General features: G+C 37.2%; 3 protein-coding genes across 3 annotated transcripts in view; 1 reads left to right on the top strand and 2 right to left on the bottom strand.

Moving 5' to 3' along the window:
* Positions 1-11,110: 11,110 nt before the first annotated feature.
* On the bottom strand, positions 11,111-13,525 carry LOC123037144. Its single transcript, XM_044456641.1, has 3 exons — positions 12,251-13,525; positions 11,620-12,165; positions 11,111-11,506 (listed from the first exon to the last, which is right to left on the bottom strand). Exons 1-3 carry the CDS (start codon positions 13,523-13,525, stop codon positions 11,111-11,113), a joined length of 2,217 nt encoding a protein of 738 aa, XP_044312576.1.
* An 81-nt stretch (positions 13,526-13,606) lies between these two features.
* Positions 13,607-15,598, bottom strand: LOC123037143. Its single transcript, XM_044456640.1, has one exon. The coding sequence runs from the start codon at positions 15,596-15,598 to the stop codon at positions 13,607-13,609; it is 1,992 nt and encodes a 663-aa protein (XP_044312575.1).
* An 829-nt stretch (positions 15,599-16,427) lies between these two features.
* The window catches only part of LOC123037142, a 34,191-nt gene continuing 33,249 nt past the window's right edge, over positions 16,428-17,369 (top strand). Inside the window, exon 1 of the mRNA XM_044456639.1 lies at positions 16,428-16,470. Within this exon, the coding sequence (XP_044312574.1) occupies positions 16,428-16,470 (43 nt within the window). The remainder of the gene's footprint in view (positions 16,471-17,369) is intronic.

Below are 17,369 nucleotides of genomic sequence, written 5' to 3'. Positions count from 1 at the left end.
TAAGAGAATCGAATCAGAAGTCTTTAAGGTATGCCACTTTGGAATCGGCTTAAGTTTGATTAAGTTATGGACTCTCGAAGTTCAATTTTGGGTCAAAGTTAAACAAGTCAAATTAGAAATAACTGACATGAAAATGGGTGAAAAATTTGATCAAAGTTAAATTGAAAAATTTGAATGCAGATTTTTAGAGAATCGAATCAGAAGTCTTTAGAGGTATGCCACTTTGCAATCGGCTTTAGCTTGGTAAAGTTATGGACTCTCGAAGTCCAATTTTGAGTCACTCTGTTAAAAGTCCTCGGAAAACTAGAAATAACTGACATGAAAATGGGTCAAAAATTTGATCAACGTTAAATTGAAAAATTTGAATGCAGATTTTTAGAGAATCGAATCAGAAGTCTTTAGAGGTATGCCACTTTGGAATCGGCTTAAGTTTGGTAAAGTTATAGACTCTCGAAGTCCAATTTTGGGTCACTCTTTTACAAGTCATCGGAAAACTAAAAATAACTGACATGAAAATGGTTCAAAAATTTGATCAACGTTAAATTGTAAAATTTGAATGCAGATTTTTAGAGAATCGAATCAGAAGTCTTTAGAGGTATGCCACTTTGCAATCGGCTTAAGCTCGGTAAAGTTATGGGCTCTCGAAGTTCAATTTTGGGTCAAAGTTAAACAAGTCAAATTAGAAATAACTGACATGAAAATGGGTCAAAAATTTGATCAACGTTAAATTGAAAAATTTGAATGCAGATTTTAAGAGAATCGAATCAGAAGTCTTTAGAGGTATGCCACTTTGGAATCGGCTTAAGTTTGATTAAGTTATGGACTCTCGAAGTTCAATTTTGGGTCAAAGTTAAACAAGTCAAATTAGAAATAACTGACATGAAAATGGGTGAAAAATTTGATCAAAGTTAAATTGAAAAATTTGAATGCAGATTTTTAGAGAATCGAATCAGAAGTCTTTAGAGGTATACAACTTTGGAATCGTCTTAAGTTTGATAAAGTTATGGACTCTCTAAGTCCAATTTTGAGTCACTCTGTTACAAGTCCTCGGAAAACTAGAAATAACTGACATGAAAATGGGTCAAAAATTTGATCAACGTTAAATTGAAAAATTTGAATGCAGATTTTTAGAGAATCGAATCAGAAGTCTTTAGAGGTATGCCACTTTGCAATCGGCTTTAGCTTGGTAAAGTTATGGACTCTCGAAGTTCAATTTTGGGTCAAAGTTAAACAAGTCAAATTAGTAATAACTGACATGAAAATGCGTGAAAAAATTGATCAAAGTTAAATTGAAAAATTTGAATGCAGATTTTTAGAGAATCGAATCAGAAGTCTTTAGAGGTATGCCACTTTGCAATCGGCTTAAGCTCGGTAAAGTTATGGGCTCTCGAAGTTCAATTTTGGGTCAAAGTTAAACAAGTCAAATTAGAAATAACTGACATGAAAATGGGTCAAAAATTTGATCAACGTTAAATTGAAAAATTTGAATGCAGATTTTAAGAGAATCGAATCAGAAGTCTTTAAGGTATGCCACTTTGGAATCGGCTTAAGTTTGATAAAGTTATGGACTCTCTAAGTTCAATTTTGGGTCAAAGTTAAACAAGTCAAATTAGAAATAACTGACATGAAAATGGGTGAAAAATTTGATCAAAGTTAAATTGAAAAATTTGAATGCAGATTTTTAGAGAATCGAATCAGAAGTCTTTAGAGGTATGCCACTTTGGAATCGGCTTAAGTTTGATAAAGTTATGGACTCTCTAAGTCCAATTTTGAGTCACTCTGTTACAAGTCCTCGGAAAACTAGAAATAACTGACATGAAAATGGGTCAAAAATTTGATCAACGTTAAATTGAAAAATTTGAATGCAGATTTTTAGAGAATCGAATCAGAAGTCTTTAGAGGTATGCCACTTTGCAATCGGCTTTAGCTTGGTAAAGTTATGGACTCTCGAAGTTCAATTTTGGGTCAAAGTTAAACAAGTCAAATTAGAAATAACTGACATGAAAATGGGTGAAAAATTTGATCAAAGTTAAATTGAAAAATTTGAATGCAGATTTTTAGAGAATCGAATCAGAAGTCTTTAGAGGTATGCCACTTTGGAATCGGCTTAAGTTTGGTAAAGTTATGGACTCTCTAAGTCCAATTTTTAGTCACTCTGTTACAACAAGTCAAATTAGAAATAACTGACATGAAAATGGGTCAAAAATTTGATCAACGTTAAATTGAAAAATTTGAATGCAGATTTTAAGAGAATCGAATCAGAAGTCTTTAGAGGTATGCCACTTTGGAAACGGCTTAGGTTTGGTAAAGTTATGGACTCTCTAAGTCCAATTTTTAGTCACTCTGTTACAAGTCCTCGGAAATCTAGAAATAACTGACATGAAAATGGGTCAAAAAATTAATCGACGTTAAATTGAAAAATTTGAATGCAGAATTTTAGAGAATCGAATCAGAAGACTTTAGAGGTATGCCACTTTGCAATCGGCTTTAGCTTGGTAAAGTTATGGACTCTCGAAGTTCAATTTTGGGTCAAAGTTAAACAAGTCAAATTAGAAATAACTGACATGAAAATGGGTGAAAAATTTGATCAAAGTTAAATTGAAAAATTTGAATGCAGATTTTTAGAGAATCGAATCAGAAGTCTTTAGAGGTATGCCACTTTGCAATCGGCTTAAGCTCGGTAAAGTTATGGGCTCTCGAAGTTCAATTTTGGGTCAAAGTTAAACAAGTCAAATTAGAAATAACTGACATGAAAATGGGTCAAAAATTTGATCAACGTTAAATTGAAAAATTTGAATGCAGATTTTAAGAGAATCGAATCAGAAGTCTTTAAGGTATGCCACTTTGGAATCGGCTTAAGTTTGATTAAGTTATGGACTCTCGAAGTTCAATTTTGGGTCAAAGTTAAACAAGTCAAATTAGAAATAACTGACATGAAAATGGGTGAAAAATTTGATCAAAGTTAAATTGAAAAATTTGAATGCAGATTTTTAGAGAATCGAATCAGAAGTCTTTAGAGGTATGCCACTTTGGAATCGGCTTAAGTTTGATAAAGTTATGGACTCTCTAAGTCCAATTTTGAGTCACTCTGTTACAAGTCCTCGGAAAACTAGAAATAACTGACATGAAAATGGGTCAAAAATTTGATCAACGTTAAATTGAAAAATTTGAATGCAGATTTTAAGAGAATCGAATCAGAAGTCTTTAAGGTATGCCACTTTGGAATCGGCTTAAGTTTGATTAAGTTATGGACTCTCGAAGTTCAATTTTGGGTCAAAGTTAAACAAGTCAAATTAGAAATAACTGACATGAAAATGGGTGAAAAATTTGATCAAAGTTAAATTGAAAAATTTGAATGCAGATTTTTAGAGAATCGAATCAGAAGTCTTTAGAGGTATGCCACTTTGGAATCGGCTTAAGTTTGATAAAGTTATGGACTCTCTAAGTCCAATTTTGAGTCACTCTGTTACAAGTCCTCGGAAAACTAGAAATAACTGACATGAAAATGGGTCAAAAATTTGATCAACGTTAAATTGAAAAATTTGAATGCAGATTTTAAGAGAATCGAATCAGAAGTCTTTAAGGTATGCCACTTTGGAATCGGCTTAAGTTTGATTAAGTTATGGACTCTCGAAGTTCAATTTTGGGTCAAAGTTAAACAAGTCAAATTAGAAATAACTGACATGAAAATGGGTGAAAAATTTGATCAAAGTTAAATTGAAAAATTTGAATGCAGATTTTTAGAGAATCGAATCAGAAGTCTTTAGAGGTATGCCACTTTGGAATCGGCTTAAGTTTGATAAAGTTATGGACTCTCTAAGTCCAATTTTGAGTCACTCTGTTACAAGTCCTCGGAAAACTAGAAATAACTGACATGAAAATGGGTCAAAAATTTGATCAACGTTAAATTGAAAAATTTGAATGCAGATTTTTAGAGAATCGAATCAGAAGTCTTTAGAGGTATGCCACTTTGCAATCGGCTTTAGCTTGGTAAAGTTATGGACTCTCGAAGTTCAATTTTGGGTCAAAGTTAAACAAGTCAAATTAGAAATAACTGACATGAAAATGGGTGAAAAATTTGATCAAAGTTAAATTGAAAAATTTGAATGCAGATTTTTAGAGAATCGAATCAGAAGTCTTTAGAGGTATGCCACTTTGGAATCGGCTTAAGTTTGGTAAAGTTATGGACTCTCTAAGTCCAATTTTTAGTCACTCTGTTACAACAAGTCAAATTAGAAATAACTGACATGAAAATGGGTGAAAAATTTGATCAAAGTTAAATTGAAAGATTTGAATGCAGATTTTTAGAGAATCGAATCAGAAGTCTTTAGAGGTATGCCACTTTGGAAACGGCTTAGGTTTGGTAAAGTTATGGACTCTCTAAGTCCAATTTTTAGTCACTCTGTTACAAGTCCTCGGAAATCTAGAAATAACTGACATGAAAATGGGTCAAAAAATTAATCGACGTTAAATTGAAAAATTTGAATGCAGAATTTTAGAGAATCGAATCAGAAGACTTTAGAGGTATGCCACTTTGCAATCGGCTTTAGCTTGGTAAAGTTATGGACTCTCGAAGTTCAATTTTGGGTCAAAGTTAAACAAGTCAAATTAGAAATAACTGACATGAAAATGGGTGAAAAATTTGATCAAAGTTAAATTGAAAAATTTGAATGCAGATTTTTAGAGAATCGAATCAGAAGTCTTTAGAGGTATGCCACTTTGGAAACGGCTTAAGTTTGGTAAAGTTATGGACTCTCTTAGTCCAATTTTTAGTCACTCTGTTACAAGTCCTCGGAAAACTAGAAATAACTGACATGAAAATGGGTCAAAAATTTGATCAACGTTAAATTGAAAAATTTGAATGCAGATTTTTAGAGAATCGAATTAGAAGTCTTTAGAGGTATGCCACTTTGCAATCGGCTTTAGCTTGGTAAAGTTATGGACTCTCGAAGTTCAATTTTGAGTCAAAGTTAAACAAGTCAAATTAGAAATAACTGACATGAAAATGGGTGAAAAATTTGATCAAAGTTAAATTGAAAAATTTGAATGCAGATTTTTAGAGAATCGAATCAGAAGTCTTTAGAGGTATGCCACTTTGGAATCGGCTTAAGTTTGGTAAAGTTATAGACTCTCGAAGTTCAATTTTGGGTCACTCTGTTACAAGTCATCGGAAAATTGGAAATAACTGACATTGAAAAATTTGAATGCAGATTTTTAGAGAATCGAATCAGAAGTCTTTAGAGGTATGCCACTTTGGAATCGGCTTAAGTTTGGTTAAGTTATGGACTCTCTAAGTCCTATTTTGGGTCAACGTTAAACAAGTCAAATTAGAAATAACTGACATGAAAATGGGTGAAAAATTTGATCAAAGTTAATTGAAAGATTTGAATGCAGATTTTTAGAGAATCGAATCAGAAGTCTTTAGAGGTATGCCACTTTGGAAACGGCTTAGGTTTGGTAAAGTTATGGACTCTCTAAGTCCAATTTTTAGTCACTCTGTTACAAGTCCTCGGAAATCTAGAAATAACTGACATGAAAATGGGTCAAAAAATTAATCGACGTTAAATTGAAAAATTTGAATGCAGAATTTTAGAGAATCGAATCAGAAGACTTTAGAGGTATGCCACTTTGCAATCGGCTTTAGCTTGGTAAAGTTATGGACTCTCGAAGTTCAATTTTGGGTCAAAGTTAAACAAGTCAAATTAGAAATAACTGACATGAAAATGGGTGAAAAATTTGATCAAAGTTAAATTGAAAAATTTGAATGCAGATTTTTAGAGAATCGAATCAGAAGTCTTTAGAGGTATGCCACTTTGGAAACGGCTTAAGTTTGGTAAAGTTATGGACTCTCTTAGTCCAATTTTTAGTCACTCTGTTACAAGTCCTCGGAAAACTAGAAATAACTGACATGAAAATGGGTCAAAAATTTGATCAACGTTAAATTGAAAAATTTGAATGCAGATTTTTAGAGAATCGAATTAGAAGTCTTTAGAGGTATGCCACTTTGCAATCGGCTTTAGCTTGGTAAAGTTATGGACTCTCGAAGTTCAATTTTGAGTCAAAGTTAAACAAGTCAAATTAGAAATAACTGACATGAAAATGGGTGAAAAATTTGATCAAAGTTAAATTGAAAAATTTGAATGCAGATTTTTAGAGAATCGGATCAGAAGTCTTTAGAGGTATGCCACTTTGGAATCGGCTTAAGTTTGGTAAAGTTATAGACTCTCGAAGTTCAATTTTGGGTCACTCTGTTACAAGTCATCGGAAAATTGGAAATAACTGACATTGAAAAATTTGAATGCAGATTTTTAGAGAATCGAATCAGAAGTCTTTAGAGGTATGCCACTTTGGAATCGGCTTAAGTTTGGTTAAGTTATGGACTCTCTAAGTCCTATTTTGGGTCAACGTTAAACAAGTCAAATTAGAAATAACTGACATGAAAATGGGTGAAAAATTTGATCAAAGTTAATTGAAAAATTTGAATGCAGATTTTTAGAGAAACGAATCAGAAGTCTTTAGAGGTATGCCACTTTGGAATCGGCTTAAGTTTGATAAAGTTATGGACTCTCTAAGTCCAATTTTGAGTCACTCTGTTAAAAGTCCTCGGAAAACTAGAAATAACTGACATGAAAATGGGTCAAAAATTTGATCAACGTTAAATTGAAAAATTTGAATGCAGATTTTTAGAGAATCGAATCAGAAGTCTTTAGAGGTATGCCACTTTGGAATCGGCTTAAGTTTGGTAAAGTTATAGACTCTCGAAGTCCAATTTTGGGTCACTCTTTTACAAGTCCTCGGAAAACTAGAAATAACTGACATGAAAATGGGTCAAAAATTTGATCAACGTTAAATTGAAAAATTTGAATGCAGATTTTAAGAGAATCGAATCAGAAGTCTTTAAGGTATGCCACTTTGGAATCGGCTTAAGTTTGATTAAGTTATGGACTCTCGAAGTTCAATTTTGGGTCAAAGTTAAACAAGTCAAATTAGAAATAACTGACATGAAAATGGGTGAAAAATTTGATCAAAGTTAAATTGAAAAATTTGAATGCAGATTTTTAGAGAATCGAATCAGAAGTCTTTAGAGGTATGCCACTTTGGAATCGGCTTAAGTTTGATAAAGTTATGGACTCTCTAAGTCCAATTTTGAGTCACTCTGTTACAAGTCCTCGGAAAACTAGAAATAACTGACATGAAAATGGGTCAAAAATTTGATCAACGTTAAATTGAAAAATTTGAATGCAGATTTTTAGAGAATCGAATCAGAAGTCTTTAGAGGTATGCCACTTTGCAATCGGCTTTAGCTTGGTAAAGTTATGGACTCTCGAAGTTCAATTTTGGGTCAAAGTTAAACAAGTCAAATTAGAAATAACTGACATGAAAATGGGTGAAAAATTTGATCAAAGTTAAATTGAAAAATTTGAATGCAGATTTTTAGAGAATCGAATCAGAAGTCTTTAGAGGTATGCCACTTTGGAATCGGCTTAAGTTTGGTAAAGTTATGGACTCTCTAAGTCCAATTTTTAGTCACTCTGTTACAACAAGTCAAATTAGAAATAACTGACATGAAAATGGGTGAAAAATTTGATCAAAGTTAAATTGAAAGATTTGAATGCAGATTTTTAGAGAATCGAATCAGAAGTCTTTAGAGGTATGCCACTTTGGAAACGGCTTAGGTTTGGTAAAGTTATGGACTCTCTAAGTCCAATTTTTAGTCACTCTGTTACAAGTCCTCGGAAATCTAGAAATAACTGACATGAAAATGGGTCAAAAAATTAATCGACGTTAAATTGAAAAATTTGAATGCAGAATTTTAGAGAATCGAATCAGAAGACTTTAGAGGTATGCCACTTTGCAATCGGCTTTAGCTTGGTAAAGTTATGGACTCTCGAAGTTCAATTTTGGGTCAAAGTTAAACAAGTCAAATTAGAAATAACTGACATGAAAATGGGTGAAAAATTTGATCAAAGTTAAATTGAAAAATTTGAATGCAGATTTTTAGAGAATCGAATCAGAAGTCTTTAGAGGTATGCCACTTTGGAAACGGCTTAAGTTTGGTAAAGTTATGGACTCTCTTAGTCCAATTTTTAGTCACTCTGTTACAAGTCCTCGGAAAACTAGAAATAACTGACATGAAAATGGGTCAAAAATTTGATCAACGTTAAATTGAAAAATTTGAATGCAGATTTTTAGAGAATCGAATTAGAAGTCTTTAGAGGTATGCCACTTTGCAATCGGCTTTAGCTTGGTAAAGTTATGGACTCTCGAAGTTCAATTTTGAGTCAAAGTTAAACAAGTCAAATTAGAAATAACTGACATGAAAATGGGTGAAAAATTTGATCAAAGTTAAATTGAAAAATTTGAATGCAGATTTTTAGAGAATCGAATCAGAAGTCTTTAGAGGTATGCCACTTTGGAATCGGCTTAAGTTTGGTAAAGTTATAGACTCTCGAAGTTCAATTTTGGGTCACTCTGTTACAAGTCATCGGAAAATTGGAAATAACTGACATTGAAAAATTTGAATGCAGATTTTTAGAGAATCGAATCAGAAGTCTTTAGAGGTATGACACTTTGGAATCGGCTTAAGTTTGGTTAAGTTATGGACTCTCTAAGTCCTATTTTGGGTCAACGTTAAACAAGTCAAATTAGAAATAACTGACATGAAAATGGGTGAAAAATTTGATCAAAGTTAATTGAAAAATTTGAATGCAGATTTTTAGAGAAACGAATCAGAAGTCTTTAGAGGTATGCCACTTTGGAATCGGCTTAAGTTTGATAAAGTTATGGACTCTCTAAGTCCAATTTTGAGTCACTCTGTTAAAAGTCCTCGGAAAACTAGAAATAACTGACATGAAAATGGGTCAAAAATTTGATCAACGTTAAATTGAAAAATTTGAATGCAGATTTTTAGAGAATCGAATCAGAAGTCTTTAGAGGTATGCCACTTTGGAATCGGCTTAAGTTTGGTAAAGTTATAGACTCTCGAAGTCCAATTTTGGGTCACTCTTTTACAAGTCATCGGAAAACTAAAAATAACTGACATGAAAATGGGTCAAAAATTTGATCAACGTTAAATTGAAAAATTTGAATGCAGATTTTTAGAGAATCGAATCAGAAGTCTTTAGAGGTATGCCACTTTGCAATCGGCTTAAGCTTGGTAAAGTTATGGGCTCTCGAAGTTCAATTTTGGGTCAAAGTTAAACAAGTCAAATTAGAAATAACTGACATGAAAATGGGTGAAAAATTTGATCAACGTTAAATTGAAAAATTTGAATGCAGATTTTAAGAGAATCGAATCAGAAGTCTTTAAGGTATGCCACTTTGGAATCGGCTTAAGTTTGATTAAGTTATGGACTCTCGAAGTTCAATTTTGGGTCAAAGTTAAACAAGTCAAATTAGAAATAACTGACATGGAAATGGGTGAAAAATTTGATCAAAGTTAAATTGAAAAATTTGAATGCAGATTTTTAGAGAATCGAATCAGAAGTCTTTAGAGGTATGCCACTTTAGAATCGGCTTAAGTTTGATAAAGTTATGGACTCTCTAAGTCCAATTTTGAGTCACTCTGTTACAAGTCCTCGGAAAACTAGAAATAACTGACATGAAAATGGGTCAAAAATTTGATCAACGTTAAATTGAAAAATTTGAATGCAGATTTTTAGAGAATCGAATCAGAAGTTTTTAGAGGTATGCCACTTTGGAATCGGCTTAAGTTTGGTTAAGTTATGGACTCTCGAAGTTCAATTTTGGGTCAAAGTTAAACAAGTCAAATTAGAAATAACTGACATGAAAATGGGTCAAAAATTTGATCAACGTTAAATTGAAAAATTTGAATGCAGATTTTAAGAGAATCGTATCAGAAGTCTTTAGAGGTATGCCACTTTGGATTCGGCTTAAGTTTGATTAAGTTATGGACTCTCGAAGTTCAATTTTGGGTCAAAGTTAAACAAGTCAAATTAGAAATAACTGACATGAAAATGGGTGAAAAATTTGATCAAAGTTAAATTGAAAAATTTGAATGCAGATTTTTAGAGAATCGAATCAGAAGTCTTTAGAGGTATGCCACTTTGGAATCGGCTTAAGTTTGGTTAAGTTATGGACTCTCGAAGTTCAATTTTGGGTCAAAGTTAAACAAGTCAAATTAGAAATAACTGACATGAAAATGGGTGAAAAATTTGATCAAAGTTAAATTGAAAAATTTGAATGCAGATTTTTAGAGAATCGAATCAGAAGTCTTTAGAGGTATGCCACTTTGGAAACGGCTTAAGTTTGGTAAAGTTATGGACTCTCTTAGTCCAATTTTTAGTCACTCTGTTACAAGTCCTCGGAAATCTAGAAATAACTGACATGAAAATGGGTCAAAAAATTAATTGACGTTAAATTGAAAAATTTGAATGCAGATTTTTAGAGAATCGAATCAGAAGTCTTTAGAGGTATGCCACTTTGGAATCGGCTTAAGTTTGCTAAAGTTATGGACTCTCTAAGTCCAATTTTGAGTCACTCTGTTACAAGTCCTCGGAAAACTAGAAATAACTGACATGAAAATGGGTCAAAAATTTGATCAACGTTAAATTGAAAAATTTGAATGCAGATTTTTAGAGAATCGAATCAGAAGTCTTTAGAGGTATGCCACTTTGGAATCGGCTTAAGTTTGATAAAGTTATGGACTCTCTAAGTCCAATTTTGAGTCACTCTGTTACAAGTCATCGGAAAACTAGAAATAACTGACATGAAAATGGGTTAAAAATTTGATCAACGTTAAATTGAAAAATTTGTGGTCAGAAATAAAAACGAGTTGAGTTGCGTATGTATTAATGTATTAATTTTATTATTGCCAGTTGCGAAGCCTATTTGACACTGAATTGAATTTCGCAATATGACGCCGTCTTAGCGGCGTTGCCAGAAACCCAAAAGACATTGCATACATGTTTTTTTTTACATAGATTAAATATATAAAATAGAATAGAGATGGCATTATGCGCCTATATATTAGAGATGATTAAAGCTGCAAGCGTTCACGAACATCCCGGCCCGCCCTGAAACACAGTTTCTGAATGGGGCAATACAGCAACTTTCGAGATGGGTCTGATCATCTCTCCTGTCGGGGTCTTCAATTTGACTGCTCGAACGAGATTGTCCTTCCCTGGATAGGTTTCCATAACCCGAGCGATGTGCCAAGATGCCGGTGGTGAATTGGACTTTTTACGAGCACAACATCACCGGTCGAGATGTTGGGTGTTGAAGTAGTCCATTTTGGACGTTGCTGCAGAGTAGTCAGATACTCCTGATGCCATTTTCTCCAGAATCCTTGAAGCATAGACTGGATGCTTTGCCAATATCCTAATCGGCCCACTGGGATGTGACTCAAAACGGGATCTAGCACTGTTGTTAATGGTCGCCCAATTAAGAAGTGAGCTGGGGATAGGTAGTTGGTTTCCGTATCCGGTGTGTAGCACAAGGGGCGTGAATTTATCACTGCGCTTATTTGAGCAAGAAGTGTGCGCATCTGTTCAAAGGTGAGCGTTGAGTTTCCGGTAATTCTGCGAAGATGCAGCTTGACACAACGAACTGCCGACTCCCATTTCCCTCCCCAGTGAGGGGCTCTCGGGGAATAAATACCCATTGGATACCATCATCCGCTAGTGTGCTAGACACGGTGTCCTTGTGTGTCTGTGAAGAAAGCAATTCTTGCATCTCGTCGAGGGATCGCTTAGCTCCAATAAAATTTGTGCCATTGTCACTGTAGATCTTACTGCACTTGCCACGTACCGATATAAAGCGCCGCAAGGCAGCCAAGAAGGTTTCTGTCGTCAAATCTGTGGCAAGTTCCAGGTGGATGGCCGAGGTGACCATGCAAACAAATAGGCATATGTAGCCCTTGCTGATACGTGGCTTCCGAACCTTTGCATCCTTCAGAAGTATTGGACCTGCATAGTCGCAACCAGTATATATAAATGGAAGCGCTTGTGTAATGCGTACGCTGGGTAAATCAGCCATTTGTTGCTGGGATGTGTGGTAGCGTTGACGAAAGCAAGCTAAACAGTCGTGGGTTATTTTGCGAATTAGATTACGTGCTCCAAATATCCAGAATTTTTGCCGAACAATAACAAAAAGTGAGGAAACGCCAGGGTGGAGGTTCACTCGGTGCTCGTGTTCCAGAATCAGCTTTGAGATGCGGTGTGTTTTTTGGTAGCAATACTCGGTGTTTTGCATCGTTTGACAACTGCGATTGGTGCAGTCGTCCGCCTACCTTCAGCAAATCGTTTTCGTCGATTATGGGTGCCAGTTTGATCAGCTGTGATCGGTTCCTTAAAGGTTTTTTACCGAGGAGCAATTGGTAATCGTCTTTGAAACAACCTTGTGCTTGTTTTATGCACAGAATCCTTGCCTCCCTAATCTCGTCAAATGTGAGAGCGCTAGATACCCTTTTGGGAGTTAGGTTTCGTGTACGTTGAATAAACCGCTTCACGTAGCCAACAATATGGACGAGCTTGATCCAAGAAGACACTCGCTCGGTTAGTTCATCAAATGGATGAACCGGGGTTGCTTCAGCCAGTGTGGCCAAACAGTTGGATTTGACTTCTCCTTGAATGCGTTTGTCTGTAAGAGATAAACCGAAACGTGAGTCGTTTAACTTTACCAGATACTGCACCTTGTCCCGTAGCCATAAAGGCCCATTCCACCACAAATGGAAGTCGATGAGATCAGCAGCCATCAGTCCCCTGGACGCACAGTCCGCTGGGTTTGTTTTGGAATCTACGTGATGCCAAGCACTCCTTGGAATAGTGTCAAGGATTTCCGAGGTTCTGTTTCCAACAAATGTCTTGAGTTGGGCTGGCGTATACGATAACCAGGTGAGCACTATTGATGAGTCGGACCAGCCAAAAACAGTTATGTTTTTGTGGCGCAATGCAGATGTGATCGAGCGAATCAGTTGGCTAAGGAGAAGTGCTGCGCAAAGTTCTAGACGTGGCAAGGATTGTTGTTTCAGTGGAGCCACCCTTGTTTTCGCAGCCACAATGGATACCGAGATGGAGCCATCGTCACTCGTGACTCTGCTGTACACCACAGCAGCATATGCCTTGGTTGACGCATCCGAAAATCCGTGGAGTTCGATGTTGTCCGGGTCGTTGGCGACAAATCGTGGTAGTTGAAATGTTTGAAGATTGTCCAGATCTGCTCTCCACTTTAGCCAGTTGTCCGCCAGTTTAGTTGGGAGTGGGTCATCCCAATCCAAATTCAAGAGCCATAGCTTTTGGAACAGGATTTTGAATTGGATTACAATGGGTGCCAAGAGTCCGAGAGGATCAAATATCCTCGAGACGTCGGACAAAACTTGTCTCTTTGTGCAATCAGGATTTTTAGCAAGACCGGCCTTGTACGTTAGAATGTCTTTTCCAGGATGCCAGTACAGTCCGAGAACCTTTACTGGTGACGTTTGCGCAGGTTGTGTGTCGCTATCATCCGTTTGTATACATGGTGTATTTGATACCCATTTCCCGAGTTCAAGATTTGCACGAGACATCAGCTGAATCAGCTCGTTTCGGTTCCGAAGTAGCTCATCCTCACTGTTTGACCCAGTAAGAACGTCATCTACATAGAAATCCTACAGCAGGATTTTCGACGCATTTGGGTATTCCTCTTGATGATCTACAGCAAGTTGTTCCAGCACTCGCACGGCCAGGAATGGTGCGCATGAAGTTCCGTAGGTTATAGTGCACAATTGGAAGTGCTTGATGGAATCGGATGGATCTTCTCTCCAAACGATTTTCTGGAAGTTTCTGTGCTTTTCGTTGACCCATATCTGGCGGAACATTTTTACGATATCCGCTGAGAATGCAAATTTGTACATTCGAAAACGAAGACACACAGCGAATAGATCGCGCTGGATACTGGGACCTGTAAACAGGGTGTCATTTAAAGCCTTACCATTGGCGTCACGAAAAGATCCATCGAAAACTACTCGTAGCTTCCGACCCAGAACTGGGTGGTGTGGTAGATAAAACTGATTTCCAGTAGCGTTTTCTTCTGGTGGCACCTCTCGCATGTGCCCCAGATTTGTGTATTCCCGCATAAAGTATACGTACTGTGTACGCAGCTGCTCGTTCTGTTGCAGCCGCCGCTCAACCGATTTAAAGCGTTTGAGCGCTCCTTGTAGAGTTTCTCCGAAATCGGGGCTTTCAGTGTTGAATGGAAGATCCACGATATACTTCCCGTTTTCATCGCGACTGTGAGTGGCGAGAAAGTGCTTCTCGACCTGATCATCCTCCGGATCCAATTTTACGCTGCTTTGAACGTTTTCCAATTGCCAAAACTTCTGAAGCGTGGCGTCTATGTCTACTGTTGTAGTCAGTGCAATAGCGTTGCTTGGATTTGATGTGATGAGTGAGGTTATTACCCATCCGAACACCGAAGAAATGGCGATAAGATTACCCTTGTTGCCGTACATCTTTCGTCCTGTAAACACCGACCATACGTGTTCGCTTCCCAATAGAATGTCAACAGGTGAGTTTGTGTTGAATTCTGTATCCGCCAACTGCAGATCCTTGAATGCCTCGAGTGCCGATGCATCGATGTTTTGGCGTTCCAGCGAAGAAGTAATTCTGCCTAGGACGTGGGCGTAGACAACCAAATGATCCTCGGAGATACGGGACTTGATATGCAAGGTGCTGCATCCCCTTGTCGTGTCTGCTTTCACCGAAGAGATTCCCGTGACCAAGATGCGTGATGCCGAACGTGTCAATCCGAGAGCTTGAATGCAACGCTCGGATACGTAGGAAAGCTCCGAGCCTGTGTCCAATAAGAGACGGCATGTTACGAGGTCACCTTTTGCGTTTTGAACATAAACCATGGCAGTTGGTAAAATGCTTCGCTTAATTTCCGTTTCCTGTGTAGATTTTGCAGTGCCCTGTGCACATACAACTGATTGAGTGCCCTCTCCTTGGGCGAAATGACTGAGAGTCACCGAAGTGTTGTTGGACGCACCTATGTTTCGCTCGTCCTCGCCTTCTATCTGGGCAAGATTCCCAATAGCCTGTGGATTCGCTTGGACATGTAGAAGGGAGTGATGGTTTCCCTTGCATTGCCTACATTTGTATGTCGACTTGCACTTGCTGACTCCATGACCAGGTCGCAAGCAGTTGTAGCACAGTGATTTCTCCTTTACGAAGGATCGTCTCTGCATTCCAGACATATCCAAGAACAGCTGACAGTTATACAGAGTGTGTTCTTTTGAATTACATTTGATGCAGCCATTGCCTTCGATCGCAACCATCGATTGTGTGACCCTTTTTGGTTTTTCTGCATGTGTTGTTGTCTTGCTACCAGTCGCAAGCTCCCTTTTACTCAGTTCCAGTTCCTCGCAACGAGAATCCAGAAATTTGAAGAATTCCTCGAGAGTGGGGGAATCTGTGTCCATGCTGCGCTCAATCCACCTACGCCGCGTGTCGGCGTCAAGTTTCTCCAGGTTCAGATAGATGATCCAGCAATCGCGTCCCATCTGGTTGACTGCATCCAATCCGCGAATAATTTCGTTTGCTCCGTCTGACACCTTCCGTAGAATTGATGCATCTACCTTTGTAGTTGTTGGCAGGTTCATAAACTGCTCCAAAAATGAGTTTACAATGTGCCGTGGCGATTGTACCTTTCCTTCAGACGTTCCCAAGCGGTGTTGTAAGCTGTATCCGTAATGGCCAAATGCCGTACCAAGTTGGCAGCCTCATCAACAATAAGTGTTTTCAAGTGATGGAACTTCTGTGTGTTGGACAAATGTTGCTTGTTATGAATTGTGCTTTCATAAATGTCTTGAAAAGAGGGCCACTCTGTGTAGTTGCCAGAGAATCGTTTTATTTGAATTTTCGGCAATTCACTGAGATTGGAATTCGCCGCATGTACCGAACTTGAATTCGCCAAAGAGACGTCACCACCAACATGAACCGGCGTGCTCGAATGACCCTGATTTGCAGCCAGTCGCTCAAATAGTTGTTGGTTTTGTTGTAGCAAATTTACAATTGCGTCGCCGTTGAAGTGCAGACCGTTGCTGCCATTCACAATGCCTGTAGATGTACTCGGTTGTAGAGCATCACTTCTGTCCTTGAGAATTGCGTTCGCCCTTAGGTACTTTTCTTCGTAAATTGCGTTATCCATCTCCGGATCGACATAACCTCCTACCTCCTCGTGGAGAGCAATGCAATCGCCGAACTGGTTGAACTCCTTCCAAGCTTCGTGGAGAAGTTGTACGCGCGTGGAGATCTCCGCCTGTGTTGCAGATTCCGCTTGCTCAGCCCATGAGAGACAACGTGTGATGTTACCCTTGAGTCTGGAACGGCTTTTCACCAATGCTTTTAACTGTTCCATAGCAAACAATTAACCTGAGAATCAAAGCACTTCACTAACTGTCCAAGAATCCGGAACGAAGGACCAACAATATGGTCAGAAATAAAAACGAGTTGAGTTGCGTATATGTGGACTGTATTAATTTTATTATTGCCAGTTGCGAAGCCTATTTGACACTGAATTGAATTTCGCAATATGACGCCGTCTTAGCGGCGTTGCCAGAAACCCAAAAGACATTGCATACATGTTTTTTTTTTTTACATAGATTAAATATATAAAATAGAATAGAGATGGCATTATGCGCCTATATATTAGAGATGATTAAAGCTGCAAGCGTTCACGAACAATTTGAAAGCAGATTTTTAGAGAATCGAATCAGAAGTCTTTAGAGGTATGCCACTATGGAATCGGCTTAAGCTTGGTAAAGTTATGGACTCTCGAAGTTCAATTTTGGGCAACGTTAAACCAGCCAAATTAGAAATAACTGACATGAAAATGGGTCAAAAATTTGATCAACGTTAAATTGAAAAATTTGAATGCAGATTTTTAGAGAATCGAATCAGAAGTCTTTAGAGGTATGCCACTTTGGAATCGGCTTAAGTTTGGTAAAGTTATGGACTCTCGAAGTCCAATTTTGAGTCACTCTTTTACAAGTCATCGGAAAACTAGAAATAACTGACATAAAAATGGGTCAAAAATTTGGACAAATTAAATTGAAAAATTTGAATGCAGATTTTTAGAGAATCGAATCAGAAGTCTTTAGAGGTATGCCACTTTGGAATCGGCTTAAGTTTGGTAAAGTTATGGACTCTCTAAGTCCAATTTTGAGTCACTCTGTTACAAGTCATCGGAAAACTAGAAATAACTGACATGAAAATGTGTCAAAAATTTGATCAACGTTAAATTGAAAAATTTGAATGCAGATTTTTAGAGAATCGAATCAGAAGTCTTTAGAGGTATGCCACTTTGGAATCGGCTTAAGTGTGGTAAAGTTATGGACTCTCGAAGTCTAATTTTGGGTCACTCTTTTACAA

This window comes from Drosophila rhopaloa, unplaced genomic scaffold (genome assembly GCF_018152115.1).
Source record: "Drosophila rhopaloa isolate 14029-0021.01 unplaced genomic scaffold, ASM1815211v1 contig_145, whole genome shotgun sequence".
Lineage (NCBI taxonomy): Eukaryota > Metazoa > Arthropoda > Insecta > Diptera > Drosophilidae > Drosophila > Drosophila rhopaloa.
The sequence above is the reverse complement of the archived record's forward strand: the minus strand, read 5'-3'. Positions and strand labels throughout refer to the sequence as shown.